The sequence below is a fragment of the Paramisgurnus dabryanus genome, chromosome 22 (genome assembly GCF_030506205.2).
Source record: "Paramisgurnus dabryanus chromosome 22, PD_genome_1.1, whole genome shotgun sequence".
NCBI classification, from domain to species: Eukaryota; Metazoa; Chordata; class Actinopteri; order Cypriniformes; family Cobitidae; genus Paramisgurnus; species Paramisgurnus dabryanus.
In genome coordinates, this window is record NC_133358.1 from 3,340,663 (window position 1) to 3,364,296 (window position 23,634).

The following is a 23,634-nucleotide window of genomic DNA, read 5'->3' on the forward strand; positions in this document are numbered from 1 at the left end:
GATCATTTTGCTGGGTTGAAACTAGCAAAAGACACTTGCGTTGCGCAGTGCGCGGGGGGGGGGTATGATAGATGGTGTTTTGTTTTTTTCTGCTTCAGACAGATACACTGTAAAATGTAATAAGTTGAGTTTACTTAAAAAAGTGAGGAAACCGATTGCCTCATAATTTTAAGTAAGTTAGTGTATTGATTTTAAGTTGGCAAAACTTTATATTATTTGTAGCCTAAACTTATTCATCAAGTAAGGTAGAGTATTCATTTTAAGTTGTCAAAACTTAACAGTACAAGTAGGCTAAACTTATTAATCAAAGTAAAGTTAAGTACTCTTTACTTAAAATCATTAGTTGAGATAACTTCTTTTTATTGTTCACTTTACATGTAAATATAAGGAAACCGATTGCCTTACATTTGTAAGTAAGCTGAACTAACAAAAACGAGTAAAGCCAAAAAGCAACAAAATGAGGTTAAAACATTTATTTTAAACATGTTAACAGTGTACAAAGTAAAACATTTTTGACACGCACGCACACACGCACGCACGCACGCACGCACGCACGCACGCACGCACACACACACACACACACACACACACACACACACACACACACACACACACACACACCAGAAAGGGGTTTGTGTTCAGTCACCCATCAATCTGGATACCCAAAATGCAACAATAGACCCAAGTCTTGTTTCTGTTATTACAAACACAATGAACACACTTTGACAAACAAATTCAAAACAAGTTTTTTTTTTTAGTGACTGCAGTTTTGGTTTTGTATCCAGGTTGGCATGTGACTGATAAAAAAAATCACAAATTGCATCAACAGACCTACAGTAACAGTCTTGTTTCTGCCATCAGAAACACGCAAAATACATCTTAACAAAAACATCAAAGTTTTGCAGCAATTAAAGTTGAGTTTTTCTGGAACTTGTATCCAGGTTGACGAAAAATAAAAAACCCAAAATGCAACAGATCTACAGTAACACGGACTTGTTTCACACAAAACGCACTACTTCACATTAGTATGTTTTGTAGTGATGGCAGTTTTGACTTGCCCCAGGGAAAGAAAAACCCTGTGAATCAACTCAAAATAAGCTGTGAAGGGGTACTCCATATTTAAAACAACGATCAGTCCAAAAACTAAACACATGGCATGTGATACTTTCTCAAGTCCATCCATGGCTGTGACACCCTACCAAATAATTGCTGTAAACCATGTGGAGAAATGTGTCTGTCCTCCGGCACCAGACTGAGAATTCCTATTGATAGTTGAGGTGGGTCACCATCACAGTCCTAATAAGATAGAAACGCAATATTAATATACATTCTCATAATACAAATGCAAAGTGCATGTGTCATTTAAAAATTTAAACTGTTCAAGGTGATGTTACTAGTTTTTGAAGTGACACTTAAATTTGTGTCAGTGCTTCGGTTAGAATTGCCAATAATAATTTGGACCTTTCAGCAGAAGCTTCTTTCCTGGTGGTGCAAAAACATCCTTGGAACATATTTAATTAATAATATCTCGTTAGAAAACTCTTCTATAAGTAAGGTATATTGTATAGGCAGCAGGTTGTTTTTGCAGAAATAATCCCCAACAGTGTGATCAGGACTCTGTGTCAAGCAGAGGGTCTTGTATCAAACTGAAGTGGCTTATTTCACGATAACAACCTGCTGTCTGTGCATTATCCCACTTATTATGTGGCTATTTTACTCATAAGGTAAGCAACATTAAATATTTATTTGAACTATTTTATTAGCTTATTTTTAACAAATACAGGAAATCCTGTTTATTTTCAGTTTTAAGACAAGATGTTCGAATGTCACAAACACACTATTTGGTTTAATCATTTGTAACTATAACATCATATGTTATTAAAAGACATTTGATTTAATTTTGTGTATTATTAAACTGTACCTGTCAAAATTATTTCCAGCATACGGGTTACAGCGTGTTTTAGCGGTTCTAATCTGTTTTGAATACATCTGAATGTAGTCAAAAGTGGACAGCTCAAAACGGTTTATACACTGTTATTACACGGCTCTCTGGAATGCTTGATTCTTATTGGTCAGTTGAGACATTTGCAGGTTCGTTCTTTTCAAATAATAACCGCTCCAAAGTTATAACGCATAGCCGGTACTTTTTGTACGAGTAAAATCGCTCCGCGCCAATAAAGATCAATAAAGATTACTGTTTGGCGCCATCTTGTGACAAACACTGGACAACCACGACAAGACACAGACAGCTTACTGAGACTGAACTTGACAAAATAGAGCATGACAGCTACGAAGCCAACACACAAAAAAATACAGAATGGGCATTAAAACTTCTCAAAGACTGGCTAAAAGAGAAAAAATGGAGACAGACAAGTATGAAGCAGAGGATCTTAATAAGGTATTACGATAATTTTATGCATATGTGCAAAGTTTCGCGGAAGGATAAAAATGTTAATTTAAAACAAATATGCCAATAAAATAAAGATTCATATTCATGTCCGGTTTTTTTCTTATGTGACAATTAGCCGTGTAATAAGCGGGATAATGTAGAGGCAGCCGGTAGTTATCGGGAAATAAGCCCTTCAGTGTGATACAAGACCCTCCGCTTCGCGTCGGGTCCTGATCACACTGTCGGGGCTTATTTCCCGATAACTACCGGCTGCCTCTACATTATCCCTTACTTAACACCTGTATTAAGCTTTGTTCACTCATAATGCGATCAACCAAAACCCATAGTGTCGTGTTGATGTATTTCAGGTATACATCTCAGACTGATCTTTGAATATTTGATGTTTTGCTTTCTTTATAATTTTTGAATTGGTTATGTAATTGGCATAAAACCTTTAACTGGCAAATTAATTGTGTTTTCATTTATTCACAGCATTTATCAGAAGTTATCGATTCTCTTAATTGACGGAATAACTCAATGGCGGGGAAAGAGTTCAAAACTACAATACAAATTTCTCGCTAGAAATGCAACCAAAAGTGAAAATATTACTTTATTTACACTAAATGTGTTCTCATTTGCTTTCTTGGCCACCATTTTATTTTATCGAACTCAACCAGGCTCGACCAATCCTGAGCATACTCACGCGTAGAATTGTGGGACAAAAGGATGTGCCTTGGTGCCTTTAATTATCTTCTATTTACACATTATTTCTTTAATAATGCTAATTAAATGCTAACACAAAAATTAGGACATCTCATATTGATTAAACGAGAAGAATACTAACCATGTTTGTTTTCAGGAAGTCTGTAGTGTCTTCCGCAAGAAGAATAGCAAGACCACGGAGAACTACCGTCCACCGAGCAGTGACATCAGTGATGTTCTGACGAATAATACATAAAACATTGAGATCAACAATGAGAACAGATTACTTAAAAGTTAGCATATGGACTTAAACTATTTAAAACAAAAATACAAAAATAATTACTATTAGATACTCAAGAGAGCTTTTAAACTTTTCTTTCATTCAAAATCTTATGTTTAGCAAGGGATGAGAACAATTCTTGCTTGAGGTTTTTGCTTGCGACTTGGTTGTACTCCACAGTAACGTTACTATACACTCTAAAAACAAACGGTGCTATATAGCACCAAAAGTGGTTCTTTGCTTGTAATCATAGAAGAACCGTTTTTAGTGCCATATAGCACCGGTGAAGCACCAGTAAAGCACCTCTGTAGAACCAAATAGTGCTATGTAGAACCACATGTGGTGCTAAATGGCCCCTATTTGGTTCTACACAGGTGCTTCACTGGTGCTTCACCGGTGCTATATGGCACTAAAAACGGTTCTTCTATGATTACGAGCAAAGAACCACTTTTGGTGCTATATAGATAACAAAAGAAACAATATATCAAGATTTAAAAAGTTTTTACATGCCCTAAATAAAATGTGTGTTAATTACCTGACTTTCCCTGAAGGGTTTACTTTTCAAAGAAACAAGCTCCTGCTAAATAATAATAATAATATACAATTAACATAGTATGTTAAAAAAAAAAAAAAAAAAAAAAAAAACATAGTATGTTGATTGATAGATACTAAAAAGCAATTGTAAAAACAAAATTTTTAGCATTCACTCTATAAACTTAAAACTTTTTATACAGCACATCTCTTATTTAACATAACTTGGCATTTTAAAGTATGAAATTATTAATGTTTTTTCTCCAGAGGTGGGTAGAAACATGCTTACTGCATTACATTGACTTGAGTAACAATTTTGAAAGCACCTACATTAAATGTGCTATTTTACCTTTTATAAGCAGTTCTAAGCATTTTCATGTAGTTTATTATTATAAACCACACCAACAAGAATTATAAACTCACTACTTAAGCAGTTTTTCCATTGCATACTTTTACTTTTACTCAAGCAGTTATTACTATAAGGCTTAACTTTAACTAACTTTTTATATAATTAAATTTTTACTCAATCTACCTCTGCATATTAGTTACTTATGTCTGTTGAACGAAAATATGTTTATCTTTAAACATAAATGATTAGCAGTTGTTGGATTGCTAATTGTGATCAATTAGCATGCATCAATTTTATTATTACCGACAAAATATTAATGTTTACAAACTGTGATTGTAATATGGCAATAAAAATGTAGCAATTAAAAAATAAAAATGATATATAAGCACAAACTTACCTCCTCATGCTCTTATCCGACCATGTGCTGTTGTCGTCTTCTTCAGTTAACCACTCAGTTAAGCCACCACTTACTCCTTGGGAGCATTACTGCCACCTACTGTGCAGTCATCCTTTTTGAAAATACTTGAAATTTTAAGTTGAGCTAAATTAATCTTTTAAGTTTAATCAAGTTGACTTGAGTTTGCATAGAAAAAAGTTGGGATTACTTAGTTAAACTAAGTAAGGTTAACAAACTTACTTAAATAAGTTAAGTTTACTTAATCTTTTTAGTAAGCTCAGCTATTACATTTGTTAGAAAACCATGGTGGGAGTCCACAGTGTTCTCTGGTGGGAGTCCACAGTGTTCAGCACAGTCTTTAGGCTATCATTGATAAATTTAAAGCAACTGCTCTTCATCTCTTTCATTTTTTGTCATTTTGCGAGCGTGGGAATTGCACAAGCTTATTTCATCAATTGCTCTTAAAAATTTGAAAAGAGCCCTTACATAAACATGAAAACATTTCGTGCAGCATGTTTACATACAACACAAGCAGCGGTAAACTTGCATGATATTAGTGCGAGTCAATTTAAACCCATCAGTTCCCCTGCTGGTGCTTTAACAACTTGCCCTTCGAGAAATCGGGACAAAAGCTGTCGAAAGTGGACAAAAGGGATGAATTAAAACACCACTTATGATCTAATTTGACAAAATGCATCTTACAACCAGATTAACAGGGCCTATGTTATGTATAGATTACCTGTTCTCATCCTGAATGTGGCCATAGATGGTGGAATTGCGTTAAGAAATAAAAAAAATTACAAATAAAAAAGTTTTATAAATGCCATTTTTTTCATGACATTATATTTGTACCTCCTGCTTTGTCCAGAGAAAAGAAGCAGAAAATCCTGGATATCCGGAAAAATGTGAAGGATGCCATTGTGGTAAGTCAGATATAAAACAACAGCCAATTGCATTCTCCAAAAGCTTTTTTGCTTGGTGTATTGCTTGGCTTTGTCTTTCAATTATTCACTTTTTTTATTAACATCTGTGTTTTACATTTGATTCAATTTCAGACGATAGTGTCTGCTATGAGCACCTTAACACCCCCTGTGTCAATCGGCAACCCGTCTAATCATCCTAGAGCAGAGTATATAAGGAGTATAGCTCCGCTCTCAGACTTTGACTACACAGAGGTAAGATGCTGTCATCTAATAGATAAACAGTATTTTGATAGGAGATTCCACATTTCCGGTCAGAGAATTTAAATAGTTAAACTAAAAGAGAATATTACAAAGCAGCGGATCAAACTGATATAGGACTGAGCAATCATTGTTTTTGTGTCGACTATGTAGTAGTACTGGTTTAGTACTGTAGCAGCATGATGTAGTTTTTAAGGTGCATGTCTAGAAGCTTTTCTTCATATACAGATATATAAACAATTAGTGTGCCAAGTAACATGAATAGTTTTCATGTTGTAGCTGTAGGCTGTTTGCTGTTGCTGTGGTCATTTATTTACAGCAGAGATAGAAACTCTCTGCGACGTGGACTCGTCACAAAAAAGTGACTTGGACTCATGTACAGCTGACTCGACTTGATGTAGACTTGAACACAAAGACTTGTGAAAAACATGCATAATTTTGGAATAAACTAAATTCATTACGACTGTTACAATTAAAATGAAATGTGAAAATGTCATTTGATCACATATATGATTTCTTCATATGCATTCATTGAGCCTTACAACTAATCACAGTTGTGTCTGTTGAATGCATGAATGTAAAGGCAATCAGACGCGTTTAAGTAAGTCACCAGTGCAGATAAGTTTTAAAGGATGTGAGGATGATGATGACGATGATGTGTCACGCGTTGTACAGTAAAGGGCCGCTCCCATTATAACGATAACTATAAAAAATATAGTTTTAAAAATTATTTTATATTAAATAGAATAGCAGAGTTCACACCACAACTATAACAATAAATATACAATGAACGGTATTGTTGGGATCACTTTCGGAGCGATTTTCCCCCTAACTGATAAACGATAAACCATTGACAGCTTGTCAAATCTATTACAACTTCAAGTGCACGTGCATTTGAAATGGCAGATGACATGGTGGAGAAGCTCATTGCTGAGTTCCATAACATAAAATTACCTCAGGAATCCAGCGCTTTTGCAGTTGCTGTAAAATTGATGACGTAAAGCATTTTTCTACATCATTGACTACACCAAAAGGTTAGATATTAGATTACACAAACTACTAGATTCACTGTTCAAAGTTACGCAAAACGCAGTTTGTTTGATCTGCTGGTTATACCCACTGTGTAAATGCAACAAGAACAGCATATTTACTCATCGAGTGACATGTAAACAGTTGCAAAATTTTTTATTAAATGAAATATGCAATATTAGCTAATGCCATTGAAGCAATGTGATTTGCACAAGTACAGCAAATTCGGTGGTGTGGACGCTAATATATTTATTGTTATAGTTAAAGTTATTGTTATCGTTATAATGTGAACGCCCTTAAGCGATTTAACAATTATAACAGGACATTTGTATAGTCATTATATTGAGTTTTGTGTAGTGAGTTTCATTTATTATAACAGGAGTTTTGTACAGTCAGCTTCATTTATTATAATGGGAGTTTAATAGAGTAAGACAAATTTATTATAACAGGACTTATGTATAATAAACTAAACCTTCCTTCACACTTTAAGCACTTTTGAACTGAAGGCCTGAAGGACCTTTTTATTTTACTTCATGAAAGTTGCATTGAAAAATGCATCCTCTCTTTGCAAATATGTGTAATTAAATACTTGTAGACTTATAGCCTCAGTGATGTAGTGTGCAGATAATCATAGACAGATTTTGATGATTTTATTACATTTATGCATTTAACATCCTTTCAGACTTTTGGTGCAGTTAAGCTATAGTTTAACCCCTGTTTACAAGATGTAGAATACGTCTCTGGTGTGAAGTTTTCTCGCTTTCCAGAGGAGGGCAGAGTTTCAAGAGCTTGCGCTGCAGCATCAGCCACAACAAAGCAGGAGAATCTCAGGAAAAAAAATAGTAGCAGTGTTTAGCCTTAGTTGTTTGAACTAGTCTTAACAGTCAGTCATCTGTTCTACGCACACAAAATACATGTTTTTTAGCAGATGGTGAGCATTGTGGTATAAAAAAATAAAGACTTTTGGGTTTATGCTGCTTTTACATGCTAGTGTTTTAAATAGTCAAAATGATTTTCATTATTTTACAATAAAATACACAAACACTCAGGAGTTTACTTTTAGACCGAACCACAAAAGCACATTTAAAATTATTTGTAATAAAACAACATGTTTTTTTATTCTTTATGCCATTCCAGCATATATGGATACGTTCATGGTGAGAACTGGTTAATCTATACACAAGTTGATCCACACAAGTTGGGAAGGGGCAATTTGGTATCTCCAATTCACCTAACCTGCATGTTTGTTTGCCTGTGGGAGTACCTAAAGTAAACCCACACTGTTACAGGGAGAACATGCAAACTCCACACAGAAAGGCCACCTGATAGGGACCTCCTTGCTGTGAGGCAACAGTGCTACCCACTGAGACGCCCAAAAATGACATGTTTAATGCTCGTATTGTTTATGATGTAGTGAATACATTTGCATTGTTCTGTCAGTCTCTCTCTGACTCGTGCAGTGCATTAATCCTCATATTCTTAATCTTCAGAGAAACATATAAAATGATATGTTTTTGCTTATATTGATGGAAGTGAATACAGTCACGTTATTCTGTTAGTCGTCTTTGTCTTGCACAGTGTATTCATTCTTATCTTCTTTATACTATAATTTTAAGAGAAACCGATACAATTATATGTTTTATGGTTATATTGATGGTAGTAAATAGAGTCGCATTGGTCTCACTATCTCGCTCGCTCACTCTCTCTCGCACTAAATTAATCTTTAAAGGGATACTTTACCGATTTAGCATTCAGCTTTGTATCAGTACAGGGTTTCCCACAGCAAATTTGTTAGTTAAGGTGGTAGTGTCGGGGTAGTGTCAAGGGCATGGCAATCAAATCGGGGCATATACGTCATGATGAAAATTAAAATATTTTAATAAAATAAAGAAAATATTTATTTTTAAAACACTCAAATAAAACTTAATTTTGAAAAAAACTATGACAAAAAATGAACACATACTAGATTATTAATGAATTAAATGTTTTTTACCTCATAGCTGCGTGATGAAGTGAACATAGAACGTCGGGCGAACGATGATAGATAGCGCAAAAAAAAAAAAAAATTATTTCCCACTATTAATTATACATTATCTTAAAGGAGTGTAACTGTAGCATGTAAATGATGCAAATAAATAAAGTAAGCAGGAACGCTCAACATTTATATCTAATCAACAGGGACGTGAAACCTAGCTAGCAGGTTGCTCAAACAGCTGGGGCGTACTGATTATTTTATACTAAATCCAATGGAATATAAATATTTCTCATATATAATACGTTGAATAATACACAAATGGACGTTATATTGTGAACACTTCGCATGGACATTTCAGCAACGCGAACTCGCCTTTGTTTACGACTGACGCGCTGTTTCATAATACAGGTATGTCTTTTTATGTACTAGTGCAGTTCCCACAAACAACAGAAAAAAAACACAAATGGCATCTAATGGTAAATTCGTGTGGTAACGTTACTGTACAGAAAGCGCTGTAGTAATCCTGTCATATTAAGCTTTGTCCAAACGCTATGGACAACACAAAAACAATAGATAAAACCACGTATCATATGCATCTAATAGTAAATTTGTGTGGTACTGTACAATAGAAAGCGCTGTGGTAATCCTGTCATATTTGGCTCTGCACATAAATTGTGTGGTAACTTCTTGTTGTACTGATGCATTACCACAGGATTCCACAGGACATTTTTGTAAGAGAAGTTCTTTTGTAAGTGAAGTTCAGTGACTTTTTTATTTGTGCATGGTAGAAAGAAAATACTGATACTGACAAAATGATATACAAAAAAGGGAGAAAGGGAGCCAGAGTATAAAGTGAGTATTTTGTTTGTTTTTCACGTCCGTCAGCTGAGCTATGGTTGTTATATTTAAATCTATAAACCGTCAAAACCGTAAAATGATGGAAACTTACTGCATGTCCTTTCCTGGTTTTGACTGTACATCCTGGTACAAAGCAAAAAGTGTTTAAATGTGCGTCATGGACATGATAGGTCTCTCTTCTAAAATAAATGCATAGAAAGGGAAAAAGTCTTCTGTATGCGCGGTGCAGAAAATGACAGAAGCACAAGAGTTTGCTTACTAGTGTTGCCAGATGTTGCACGAAAAAAAAAACAGTGAACAAGAAAAATCCAATAATAAACCAAAATAAATCCAAATGCTTTACTTCAAAGATCAAAATACAGGCATCTTTAGACCTTAATAACACCAAAAACTTAATCGCTTCATGAGCCAAATGCCATAAACGGTTAAGTGCCAAAACGGTATGGAAGTACAAAAAAGACGTGGACCTGGCAACACTGCAAGACAGCCCGCTGTGGAGCAGCCTCAAAAAGGTTTTTGCAAAACATAACAGCGTTAAATTATTTTGGTCAAAGCTGTGAGTGATGCGAGCATGTGAGACGGCAGAAAATTGCATGGTTATCTTGGTGTCAATCATCATATTTTTGGGAGTGAGTCTTGTTCCATACAGACATTAAATGAGCATTTAGGGGATTCACTAGGGTTATCCTAGTTCCAGACTAAAATGGATGTTTGTCTTGCCTTAATTTAAAAACCATCTGGTACTGACTTATCTTAACATATTAAGTGCCATTGTTATGTCTCAAGATGCATACCAGTATTGTTTTTTTGTCAGGTATATGTCCTAATATAACTAAGTCCTGGATTAATCTAAACTCTGGCTGGGGAACTGCCCCTTAGATAATCAATTAATACTACATGTTATAAGATTGTACTTTGTGTTTTGAGGGAATACAGTTGCATTGGGAATACAGTCGCGTTGTGCCATCGGTCTTCTCTGTCTCTCGCATGGCATTGGTGGCATTGTGGTTGGATAGTGCAGATGAAGGGGTGGTATTATTAAAATAAGATCCCCATACTACGTCACATTGCAAGCAAAATCTAAATTACCTATTTTTCACATGTTTGCAGAGAGCGGCTTACCAAAACAAAGTTACAGGGTTGCTCTTTTTCACATGTTCTGGGTTGGTAGAAGCACTGTGGACCCAATTACTGCACTTAAACAAGGAAAAGTCTGATTTTCATTAAATGTCCCTTTTAACAATCTAAGCATGAGGCTAAAGCGCAAGTTCATTTAGGGTGTGTCCAAATCCACTTTTGCTAGTTAAACTGCAGAAAAAAAGATTGACACACACAGTGCATGGTCTAAAAGTCCCTATTCTCTAAGTGGGTGTGAGTAATCCAATAGCCTCAGTTGCACTATCGGGCCTGTGCGAGCCAGGGCTTCAAACGGGCCTCGCGGAGCCAATAGCCTCAGACCTCCACCTGTGTAGCCAAAATCACGACGCGTTTGCATTGTCAAGCCAATAGCGCCGCAGCACTTCAGAAAACCCCGCCCTTAATACGCCTACCTGGATGTAACGTCACACAACTCCGCCTGTTTTACTGTGAGGAAGTCACTTCAACCTGACAGGAGACGGGAGTGAGTTCGCATCATCATACAACAAACATAATGAAAATAACTGAGGCAGCTGTTTGCACGGTGAAAGCCAAGATGAGAAGATAGAGATGTTTGCTCCATCCGCGGTGTTACTCTTGAAGTTTATGCTGGCTGCACACGAGCGATCTCATGACAAGACAATATCAGATCAATAAGCAATAGTAAACTTTATGAAGTAGGATAATTACAAATAAAGCGTTCATCTACCTAATGTGCCATTATACTATATACACAATATTTTAAAGAATATAACGAGTCATAGTTTTACATTTATATAAAATAATCTTATTTTAAAATATGCATGTGTGTCTAAATATGTAACGTTAAGTTTGTAATTATAGTTCTATGGCGATGTAAACATACTTACACGTTAGAGGTGTGATATCTTTAAACATGAAAACGTTAATAGTTGAGCATCACATGAAACACAAGGTAAGGGGGTTGTGTACACCAAAACTTTTAAACGCGGCTGAAAACGCCTTGAGGACGCCGAATGCCAGCTGTTTTTCAGCTGAGTGCCAGCTTTCTTCAGCTGAGCGCTTTGGTAGCTGTGATACTTCAGCTGCGAGCCAGTTGGTTGCTGTGGTAATGTCCCGCCCCTCCTCCACTGTGATTGGGCGGCCGTGTGAGAACTGACATTGACGAGCGGAGCTTTTCTCCCAAAGTTGAATCTCTTTCAACTCTCGACGCTCAGCGCCGAGCGCGAAAAAACCGCCGAGCGCCGGTTTTCAGCGCGGAAAAAACCCGCTAGCTGCTGGCTTATTTGAAAAACGCCGAGCTTCCATTGGAAACAATTGAAAACATGCGCCGGCCGCGGGCGTAAACGTTTTGGTGTACACAACCCCTAAACTGTCTAATAGCTATTTCAATAATGTGTCAATCAATAAATACTTTTCTATAAAGAAGTGCCTTGAATAGCTGAATAAGACTGAAAATCACTTTACTTGCATCTCAAAACGTTTGAGAAATCATTAGTTAAATTAGAAAATTTACTCGTTAAGAATCAACTCTGAATATACACAAGTATTTAAAAAGCTATGTTACAGTGGTTAAGTTAATGATGGTTATATTTACCATTTTGTTGCATACCATTTCTGTGTTTCAGATGTGATCCTTATTAAGCAATCATTTTCAATAAACTGACAAGCAGCCGTAGTAATAATAGCGCGGTACTTTATTTACATATGAAGTTTATATCAGTGCACAAACAGGTGTATTTAAAGACATCTCCTCCGGACGGATTTCAACATCCATGGCTCCTGTCGTCTCATCATCATCATCTTCGTTTCATCTCCTGCTCTTTCATTTGTTGCTGTGTCATCTCTCATATACAAAATAAAAACTCCTGGATGACAAATTAAAAGCTTTACGTTGGCATTTTTCTGTAAAATGGACACAAAAGAAAGCAGCACATGTGATGTTTTGTATAAAGGGTTTGTAAATACACATACAGTATACCCACATAAGTTTGCTACATTCATATAAGAGTCAAATTAATCTCCAAAATACCAGAAAGCATGGCTATGACTAATATAATAAAACCATGTTTACTTTTTCTAAGGCCTGACTAAAAAATTCAACAGAGATGACAATATAACAAAAAAAAAAAAACACAACAAACACCCATGTAAGACACTTATGCAATCGTTATATGAATTGTATTTTAAGTGTTTTGTATCCAAACGTTATGTAGCATGTTACTCACCGACTGTAGATACCATCGTGACTCGAGTGATCGCTTCTTTAATACATGGACGATGAAATGATGATCCAACACACATCCTTAATTTCTCAGCACGGTTGCACTTTAAACACTTTGTTCTGTGCCGGAAACTTTATAAAGTTCTCCCGAACCGGTAGCGGTGTGCGCCGGATCCTTAGCGTGGCGAATTCGGCGTTGTAACGCGTCGTTGTTTTTTTTACATATGCAGATCAAAAGCCCGCTCTGGCCCAAGGAATTCTGCGGGCCAGAAAAGCCAGGCCTTAAGCCCCAACGAAGCACCAGTGAAGCACGATCATGCCCCGGAAGTGACAATGCAAACGCCACAGGCCTCGGCAGGCACTGGCACGCCCGCTTGAAGCCCGATAGTGCAAACACGGCTAATGAGAGTGTCTTCTCCCATCCCCTTCGGCGCATGGCAAATTCCTTTTTAAATGGTGGACTTTGTAAGCTGAACAACTGTATGTGGAGGAGGAAACCACCAAGTTAAGATTGATTGAAAGTTAGACACATTTATTATAAGTAAAGTTGAATACAGTCAGACTTAATATTGCAAGTCAAGCTTGCAAGATTTATCTAAAGTAAGTGATTGTGTTCTATATGGTTAGTCTGAAACTTCTTTTACTATTATGTAAAACCAATAAAATCGTGTCTAGTCTATGTAGCCTGTGAAAATATGGCGTGTAAAAATACTTTAAAGCCGCAGTAATTTTACCTGTTCAGAGGAAAAAGCCATCTCTACTCCAGAATTTAAAGATGTAAAGACTAAATAAATGTACACATTACATGATGTTACCCTTCCCCATATGATCATTTAAAACTTTACACATGAAATGCCCCCGTCTAGATGACAAGTTTAAACTATAAACCAGAGGACTTCAAACTTTTTAAGGCCAAGGACGCCTTAATGGATATAGAGGAGGAGTAGGGACACCTACATGCATCAAATTAAGACTGGATTTACATACTTTTATGATGTTATGATTACATTACAAATATATACAATTTTAATTTGTATACATGGATACATACTGTTAACATAATAATTAAGTTTAATATTTAAAGAAAGCTTTATTATATTATATATGGGGGCCTTCATTACATTTTTTTTATTATTTTCGCTATTAGCCTATTAATGCATTTTAGTTTGATATATAATATATCCAAAATATATATATTTTTTATATTTGGAGAACAGTAATACCAACACGGACCTTTTGTTGAAGACCCATGTTATAAGCAACTGTTGTGTAAACAAGATACAAACTCTTCCCCAATCCCCACCCGGAGCACATACAGTACATGCAATGAAGTAGCTAGGTCATTGTATTACTGTTTATGGACATAACATAATCACGCAAAGATGAATGACTTTTTCCTCCGAAAAAGGACCAGCCACTCAAATTATAAATCATTAGGATAAGCTTACCTTTTTTACTTACTCAGTAACGTATTTCTGTTCATTTTTAAGCAAAAAAAGATACAGAATGTAGTTTTAATGTATTCCATAAATAATTATCATTACAATATTAAGGGCATTAATTAACAATAATGATATTTCTGTGCGGCGGGGCACTCTCCTAAATTATTTTTATAATAATAAAAAATTAATTGACCAATAAATCTTTCTTTAACTTAAATTTGTTGTTTGTAATTAAAGGACACACTGATGTAAATACAAAATCTGACAGTCAGTAAAAGGACCAATTATTGTTCACTTTTTAAAGAGGCCCTTCCACATAAAACCGTTTTTACTTGTAGTTTTTGATATGTGTTAGGTTCATATGTGTTTGTGTTGTGTCGTGACAGTAAAATTTAACTTCCACCGTTTCTGTAAGCTCTAGCCACTGAGAAGAAAGAAGCGAAGAAATCAGGTCAGTTTGAAAAGCTTATCAGTGTGACGTGGAACTGATCGGGGTCATTAATATTCATGAGCTCTTCAACTTGAGACCGCGCCCACATATTACGTGTAGTTGAGTTAGTTTTCATAACAAGTTACTGCAAGGATGGCTAAACGTTAACCGTACCGTATTCGGGCCATTGTTTTTCGTCGAGAGACATCATTCCTATTAAACGAGGGAATCATAACAGTTGCTACATGTTTGGATGTTCAGAAGAACGCTGGATTTGAAGAGAGACTGCGATTAAAAAGCAATGCTCCTCTATCAATATTGGATCCGGACGTAATGGTGGCGCAGCTTATGTGAGTAAAACGCTTTAGTACTATGTGTCACTGTGGTGGCCGGTGTTTTCTCTTCCGAGGGATGCGAATTCATGCTGCACACTCTTTGAAAGGGTTTATGATAAAAGACACGCGTGTTTGTGGGAGTAAAACACTGTAGTACTATGTGTCACCGTGGCGGCCGGTGTATTCTCTTCCGAGGGACGCGAATTCATGCTGCACACTCTTTGAAAGGGTTTATGATAAAATACACTCGTGTTTGTGTGATTAAAACACTTTAGTACTATGTGTTACTATCAGTTGCAGCCATTGAATGTGATAAAAAACACGTGTGTGTTTGTGCATTCGTTACACACGCGTCGAAGGGTTTATGTAAAAGACGTGTGTGTGTGTGTGTGTGTGTGTGTGTGTGTGTGTGTGTGTGTGTGCGCTGCTACACGCACATCAAAGGGGTTTACGATAAAAGACACGTGTACGTTTGTGTGTGTGTTTTCGTGCGTGGGTTTACGATAAAAGACAGGCGTGTGTGTGTCAAAAGGGTTTATGATAAAATATGCGTGTGCAAGAAAGACACTGTGTCTTAAGACACTCACTTAACATTAAACTGATTACACATGAGATTAAATTGAAAGTTAGTTTGAACGAAAAACTGTTATCCAATCATAGCAGTGGCCGTTTACTTCCAAGTCGTCAATGCAGCCCGCCCATTAAAACGGATCATTTCTCTAACCAGCCTCAAAATCAGGGTACAAAATAGCCTATTACTTATTGCTTTTGATGTTTTTGGATGTAAAAACCATGCAAACGTCATGAGTAAACCTCAGACAACAGTCTAAAACAATAAGAACGCCAGAGGAAGGGCACCTTTAATGTGAAGTTGCCTTGTGTTACACACAACACTTTGGTGTGCAGCAAAATCTTATTCAAACAGTACCGTTAGGTGTCATATTCACAGTACATATGTCCTGTAGATATTTAAGTTTATAAAAGTTATTTATAAATACAGTATTATGCATAACAAACGTTTATTTAATTATAATTACATGTGTTATATCTGCCTCATATCAGCCAATCGGCCACACTGCTTGGTATCAGCATCGGCCATAAAAAACCCATCGGTCGAAGTACATATTGCTGTTTATTACTTTGGACTGTCATTTTAATATATTTGAAAATCTAATTCTGCCTAGTTTTTATGTTCATTATATTACTTTTTGCAGTAATCATATTAAATATATATTTAATACATTTCTAATTGGAACAAAATCACCTTTTGCACACACTTTTTCAGAGCAAATACTTAAAAACTAATTTATTTATATTTAATTGCCTTATATATGCCTTATATAGTTATTGCCCATATAAAATATTTTTAAATAGCAAGACAAAATTTGATTAGAATGTGTAAGAACAGACGTAAACAATATTTTCAGTCAAAAATCATTTAAGAGTTTATTACAGAAGTGTACAATGAAGGGATATAGACAATTTCTAAATACAGGCTTTTAGGGGCAAAATAGTTTACATTTGGTAGCTAGTGCTTTAGAGAAGTGTGGACAGTCATGTGTACGTGTATGTGTGTGTTGGTGTGTGTGTTTACTGCTGTTACCTAATTAAAATCTCTTTTTATTGAGTCGCAGAGAGCAGTTGGACTGTCATGAGTTTTATATGGTTGATTCGATTAGAGTTCAAATTGACTACTGACATACAGAGGACACATGTGCAGCTCTTCTCTTTTGTGTTATTGATTTGTCAGGAGACGGCAGTAAAATTATAAATGCTGCAAAAGTTTGTGATATTGAAGTAAAAGCAGGTTTAGTTTTTAAATGGATGTAAATCTAGTTTGTATGACATGCGTGTGTGTGCGTGCGCGCACGCGCGTGTGTGTGTTTGGCCTGCAGTGCTTTCTTTATTAATTAGGCTTTTTATGTAATGGTATATTGATTTCTGTTAGTAAACATGCTGACGTAGTGCTGTGCAGATAAAAGTGGTGGGAGCCGGAGAGCATGCTCAGAGTGTGTTTGCTAGGCTAGAAAGCACGCTTAAAGTGTTTACACACCGCAACGTTGATCATGCACGCTTATCGTTGATGTTTTACGAGACGTTTTTCTGCCTTTACACCAAAACGATTTTCACTGACGGTGAGCCGAGTGAGGTGGAAATTCACTCCATGGACATAAGATGGCGCCTAATACTAAATAGATATATCCTGGTACACAAGGTGGCGCTGCAAAACTTTATGCTTTTGTTCAGACACTCGTCACACAGAAGAAAGCCAGTATTTACCTATGATATTTACACGCTAGTCAATAACAAGTCATATGCTTTTTGGTTAACTGGCAAACAAAACATGGATATTACTTGTAGCAGCTTTACAAAGACTACTTTAACTCACCAGCAGGAGCAGCTAATGTATTTGACAGTATGACCATGCAACCATGATCTTTTCAGATAAAATCAAACTGTGCATTAATAATAGGGATGTCCCGATCAGGTTTTTTTGCCCTCGAGTCTGAGTCCGAGTCATTTGATTTTGAGTATCTGCCGATACCGAGTCCCGATCCGATACTTCTATAATACATAAAAAAAAGAATAAAGAAGAGCGAAAAAACAGAACCAGTCCAGGATGTTCCTTATGTCATGCCGCACGCATTGCTGTTTCTGTGTGGAGTCAAAAGAGTCTAACTCTGTGCCAGCGCATAACTACAGATGTGTTAAAAAAATAATGAATATATACTATATATGTTCAGGGGTTAAATTGGGGTTTGTTTTGTGGGGAGGCTCTGTTGGGAGGGAGGGTTCGAGGGGTAACATGTTTAATCCTGATGACAGCAAAGCCACTGGGTGTGTTTCAATGACATTTTGTATCTCTGATAGGATTTTATAAGTTTCAGTTTTAAAGCTTTGCCACATGTTGACCCAAACTTTAAAACCTGAACTTTAAATTATGCAAATCTATGAGTCTGACACCCTATATGCATTTGGTGCACATGTCATTATGCACAATTGATCAAACTTTGAATGAAGTTATAAGACTTATGCGGCTTTCACATAGGATGCGGTGTGCGCTGCGCTCGCCGCTGGGTTCGGCGCAGCCAAGCGATTGTGCTCTGATGGCCAGACCAAAGTAGGCGGGGTTTTCAATAAATTACTACAGTGTTTATATTTGCGTTAAATAGTCGACGAGGAATACAGAGACTGATGTTGCTCATCTCCATTTCACGTAACTTTAAGCATACCTACAACAAGCTGCTTGACTTAAACCACACCTAACATGTCAACTTGAATTGCTTACGTGTTTCCATGACACGGCTTTCCTTCCGATGTCTCTGTAGGAGCATAAACTTGTATTATAAAGCTCTGAGAATCCCGAGTATAAGCTTTCGTCCATTTTGCTTGTTTGGATGCCCCATTTCTATTGGCCGCGCGGGTAATCGTCACAGAGCGCAGCGCAAAAGTTAAACTATTTTGAACTTTGACCGCGGCGTGAGCGCAAGCTGCGCTCCGCTGCGCTCGCGCTTTGCTCGGCGCAACAAAAAACCGCCCTCGCGCGGCGCAAGCCATTGAAATGAATGGGTTTCATAGCGCAGCGCAGCGCACACCGCTTCCTATGTGAAAGACCCATTAACCTCCTTGACTCATTCTAGGCATAAGATAGGCTACCCAAAAAGACTCGATTAACAAGAAAAACATCATACTGATTCAGCAATATATCTTATAAATTAGCCATAGAGATTCCCTAAGCTGGTCAGCAGATAGTTATAAAATACCTATAGTTAGGTCGTGATTCATTTGTATAATCAAAATACATTATTTTATTAAACTATACAATCAGTTGTATCCAGTTATCTAGTTAACATTTTGTAATGAGATGAGTGACATGGTTATACATACTTTAATACTTTGTTTCTAGACTTCTATTAAGTTTTTTCGACATGGGCACCATTCTTAACTCTCTTTCTTTCTCTCTCTCTCTCTTTCTCTCTCTCTCTCTCTCTCTCTCTCTCTCTCTCTCATCTCTACAGTAATGTCAAATGATCCTGCGCGAATGCGCGTTCTTGAGGTTCTGAGTGAGACGCGGAACTGCGTCTGAGCACATGTTGACAATAACGATCAACGTGTCGTTTAAATGAGCGGTAAAAACGCGGTTTTGTCGTGGGTTCCTTGCACGCACGAGTGTGAAGCCTATGAATGAAAGCACGTCAATAGGCTTGTTCGACTTCATACGGCGCCACAGCAATCGACAGCCGGGTGACGTCAAACTACCGCGAGAGTGATACGCGAAATCATACGGAGGAGTTTGCTTTTAAATCGTTCTCGCGGAACTTTGACGTCATGCAGCACCACAAGAACCGGCAGCCGGATGAAGTCGAACAAGCCTATTCTCTTCAGTTCACACGCACCAGCGCAGCGCGTACACTGGCGCGGAGCAGAGCGAGAACTTAATGGATTTTAAACCCTGCATATGTATCCGAGTCCTGATCGGGAGGTAACGTCCGATTCCGATCGATCGAGTCTGAAACCACGTGATCGGGCCGATTTCCGATCACGTGATCGGATCGGGACATCCCTAATTAATATATATATTTCTGACTCCCGTTTTATGATTTTACTGCCATGGCTCTGATTGGAAACTGCAGTTCATTCACAAAAATAAATGTTTGATTAAAAAAACGAATTGTAAATAACGTGACATTTTGGCACTATGCATATATTTGTACACAAGTATCATTGACCTCTTATTGTAATACTACATTAGCATATCATTAGCTACATACCTTATTATTGCATCATTATATTTATAGGGAACACTTATCAATTTGCAGGAGTATTAACATTTTTGGGCCCAACAAACTTTTGGTGGTTCCTTGTTATACCCACCCACCCTCTATAAAACAAGTACATTGGTTTAAATGAGAATGTAATCTCATTTTGTAATCTAATTACAAAATACACTACATTTGTCAGAAAATTATTTATATATATATATATATATATATATATATATATATATATATATATATATATATATATATATATATATATATATATATTAGTCAGAAACTGTATAGCAAATAAGTCACGACGACAGAAGTTTAAGTGAACGGTAGTGCAAAAAAAAACATGTATGAAATTTACATGTTCAACTGTATTTCTTGAATGTATAAACACATAAAAATACAGAAATAAAATGGTATATAATAAACATATATAGGTTTGACCAAAATTGGAAGAGCGCTCCTTCTGTGCTCCTCTTTCTCTCTTCTGCGCTTCTCTTTCTCATTTTCTCCCTTGGCATCTTTTGATAAGAGGTACCTCTCCAGAGGTACGTCTTGGACTGTTTTCTTTTGTTTACATTGGACCTTGTCATGACTGGTGCTGGATGATCCTGAAGAATTGCTGGCGATGGATGATCCTGAAAATGTGCTTGCTGGGGCCTCCTCACTTTTGCTTACATCATTTTTAGCAGAAATATTGCTGTGAACACTGTAAAGATAAATTCAGTTTACATCAGATATCAGATACAATCTTTCACACTGAGGGCCATGCCACGATATCCATGAGGTCAGTATTTGATTACAAATGTAGTTTAGATTCATGTTATTTTATCTTTTGGCTAAACAAATTCAGCAGATGTTAAATAGACACAAACACAAATTAACCTTCTAAGACCTGAGCTTTGGTTTGGCTTGCATTTTAGATTTCTTCCAGCTATATGGGGTTAGGAAGAAGCAATAAATATAATAACCAAATATTTTTCTTTAAACATGAAGCAGTGTAATTGTCCACGTTTGTGTAAAACAGGTTCCAGTTACTCAAATTTAATTATTCTGGTGCAAACAACAAAAAATATGATGTCCACGTATGTGAACACACTAGGTCTTCGGAGGATAATATATGGAACTAGATGTGATCACACGGTGTACAGGGAACATGCCATGGTATGATGTTAATCACTGTTCAATGTCAATGCATTACATATCGTAATGATATGCTCCAATAATAATTTTTGTATTACTTGCATAATTATAATGTACATTTGCACTACTGGTCCATTCAATAGACTACTGGACTGTCTATTTTATAATCCCTGTTCATTTGCACTGCCGGACTACTTGAATAGGCTTTATGCCCAGCTGCACTACTTCCTGAACTTCAGCCGTCTGATTATTGTTTTTGTGACTACTGAGGTCAGGCACACCTGGATAAATCAGTTTGTTTGTGACTACTGAGGTCAGGCACACCTGGATTAATCAATTTGTCCAATAATGGCAGACAGGAAACAAGGAAACTGGCTGAAGTTCAGGAAGTAGTGCAGATGGGCATAAAGCCTATTGCATCGTTTGCACTCCAGTACTATGTACTGAATGTTAGAATAACTATTTACTGCACAATAACTTATGCCACTGCACTGACTAGTTACAATACAAATTCATTCATGCACTACTTAAATATTAATTTCACTACTGTTCTGTATAGTTTAATTTATTATGTACATATACATTTGTAAATTTCTGTATATTATGTTCATAGTACCACCCAAGGCTTTGAACTGGTTCACGAAACGAAAACCAGAAACTTTTGATGTTTTGCAAGGAACAGAAACGAAACCAGAAACTTTCCAAAAATCTATGTTCCCGGAACAGAACCGTTTATTGAAAATAATGGTAACCGGTTAATACCGTTATTTTTTTCCGTTCTTTGACAAAATTTCTGTGCAATACTCTGTGAAGTTCGCTTCCGGTCATCGCTGACTTATTGGAGAAATGAGAAGCTTGCCACCAGCAAGTTAGCCTACTCAAGCCCAAGTCTCCAATGCTGAAAAATAAGAGGCAAATATTGTAGGCTACCAAGTATCTCAAGATGTTTGTTTTAATACTAATTAGTGGTGTAACGAATCGCAGTTGATCCGTGATCCATTCCATACAGTTTATGACCCACGGTTCGGCTCGCATGCGGAGCGACTGTTTATGCTGCTTCCCGAAGTGCCGTTTGGAATTCCTCCTCCGTCTATGTGTGTGCGCGTGTTTAAGTGCACTCAACAAATGTAGGCATTTCAGAATTACAGTTATACCGCTTACATAATGAAGCCTTTTTTAATGTTTGATGACAAGACAGAGACTTAAAGGGAAACCAGGCAAGTCTGCGTAATATTTCTCTACGAGCTCCCCCTAGTGTCTGAAAGTAAATGCTTTCAGACACGCTGTCGTAAAAACGAACTGTTGTCCCTCCCCCCTCGGAACCAAGTTTATCATCTTATTTCCAATCCAGTTATGTTTCCCTTCCGTCAAGGGTTTTAGATGCTTCTTCCCCGGCTCTGCCATTTGCAACAATCGGTAGCTGTGTTTAGCTCGCCTGCCTCTGTGTTGTTTGCCGTAAAGTGATCCTGCTTCTCGCGATATCTAAGACTTTGCGAGACTGAAGGACACAGGGTCGGATACTGCAAGTGGGGTATTCTTCCTACAGACGGTAGGGGCAGGCAAGAGAGTCTTCATTCGTCCAGTAATAAGTCATTTAACCATATACCGACTTACGAAGATGATTGATTAACAAAAAAATGCTGCCTTGTGTCCCTTTAAGGAAAATAATGTAGACTAATAATTTAAGTTAAATGTCCTAATGATCAGCCTACTTCTTTATATGTCCCACAGCTGATATGGAACGTTATTAAACGGTTCAGGAACTTTATTTTTTTGTTCTAACCAGTTCAGGAACTTCAAGTTTAGGGTTGAACTGAAAACCGGAAATGTTAAAATACTGTTTCTGTTCGGAAGGAACCTAATCTAATCATATAGCCCACACAGCTATGTATTGTAATGTTCTAATATATATCATGTTACCTTCGAAATTCAGTTGATGATGTTGTGAGGAACTCCATCTCCATCATTAACCTCCATCGCTTCTTGTTTTTAGCACCCCTGTCCACTTTGGAAATCATCCTCATATTTTTTTTTGTGCAAGACCGTTTTTTGCTTGAGCGCCACCACGTCGTGTTTTACTGAAACTTCAGTCAGCCAGCTTTTAACATGCAGCGTCAAACAAAAAAAACATGTCCGGGGCGTTTTTCTGAAAATGACTAAGCGTCGTAGCGGTCTTCCTTGGCACTATAAGAAACAGGTTTTGATGATTTTATGCATTTAACAGATTTATCTATTCAGACTTAGTGCAGTTAAACTATAGATTTTGTAAGCATGGATTTTTTGGAAATCGGACCCATGACCTTGGTGTTGTCAATCAGAGCTCAGTAAATCAATTTTAGATGAGTGAGTGAAATGCATAACGGAGGAAGCAAAAGTGCTTTATTTAACTGTTTCCCTGTCCTTGACGAGTTAAAGGTCACATTCTCCCTGATCCTTTTTTTTATATCCCAGTTAGTGTGTGATGTTGCTATAATAGCATAA

The 23,634-nt window shown here is 36.9% G+C and overlaps 1 protein-coding gene and 1 long non-coding RNA gene across 4 annotated transcripts in view; one reads left to right on the forward strand and one right to left on the reverse strand.

Annotated features, from left to right (window-relative positions):
* Positions 1–23,634, forward strand: part of gnal (guanine nucleotide binding protein (G protein), alpha activating activity polypeptide, olfactory type) — a 226,839-nt gene that overhangs the window by 19,985 nt on the left and 183,220 nt on the right. The window contains exons 3-4 of the mRNA XM_065287999.2: positions 5,517–5,571; positions 5,704–5,823. Coding sequence (XP_065144071.1) covers positions 5,517–5,571; positions 5,704–5,823 — 175 coding nt within the window. The remainder of the gene's footprint in view (positions 1–5,516; positions 5,572–5,703; positions 5,824–23,634) is intronic.
* On the reverse strand, positions 574–4,711 carry LOC135777767 (uncharacterized). Of its 3 annotated transcripts, XR_010544326.2 has the most exons (4): positions 4,649–4,708; positions 3,907–3,951; positions 3,234–3,329; positions 574–1,296 (listed from the first exon to the last, which is right to left on the reverse strand). It is a non-coding gene; the product is annotated as an uncharacterized lncRNA (long non-coding RNA). The 3 variants fall into 3 exon arrangements; XR_010544328.2 differs by lacking the exon at positions 3,907–3,951 and having other exon boundaries at positions 4,649–4,711; XR_010544327.1 differs by lacking the exons at positions 3,907–3,951; positions 4,649–4,708 and adding an exon at positions 3,435–3,483.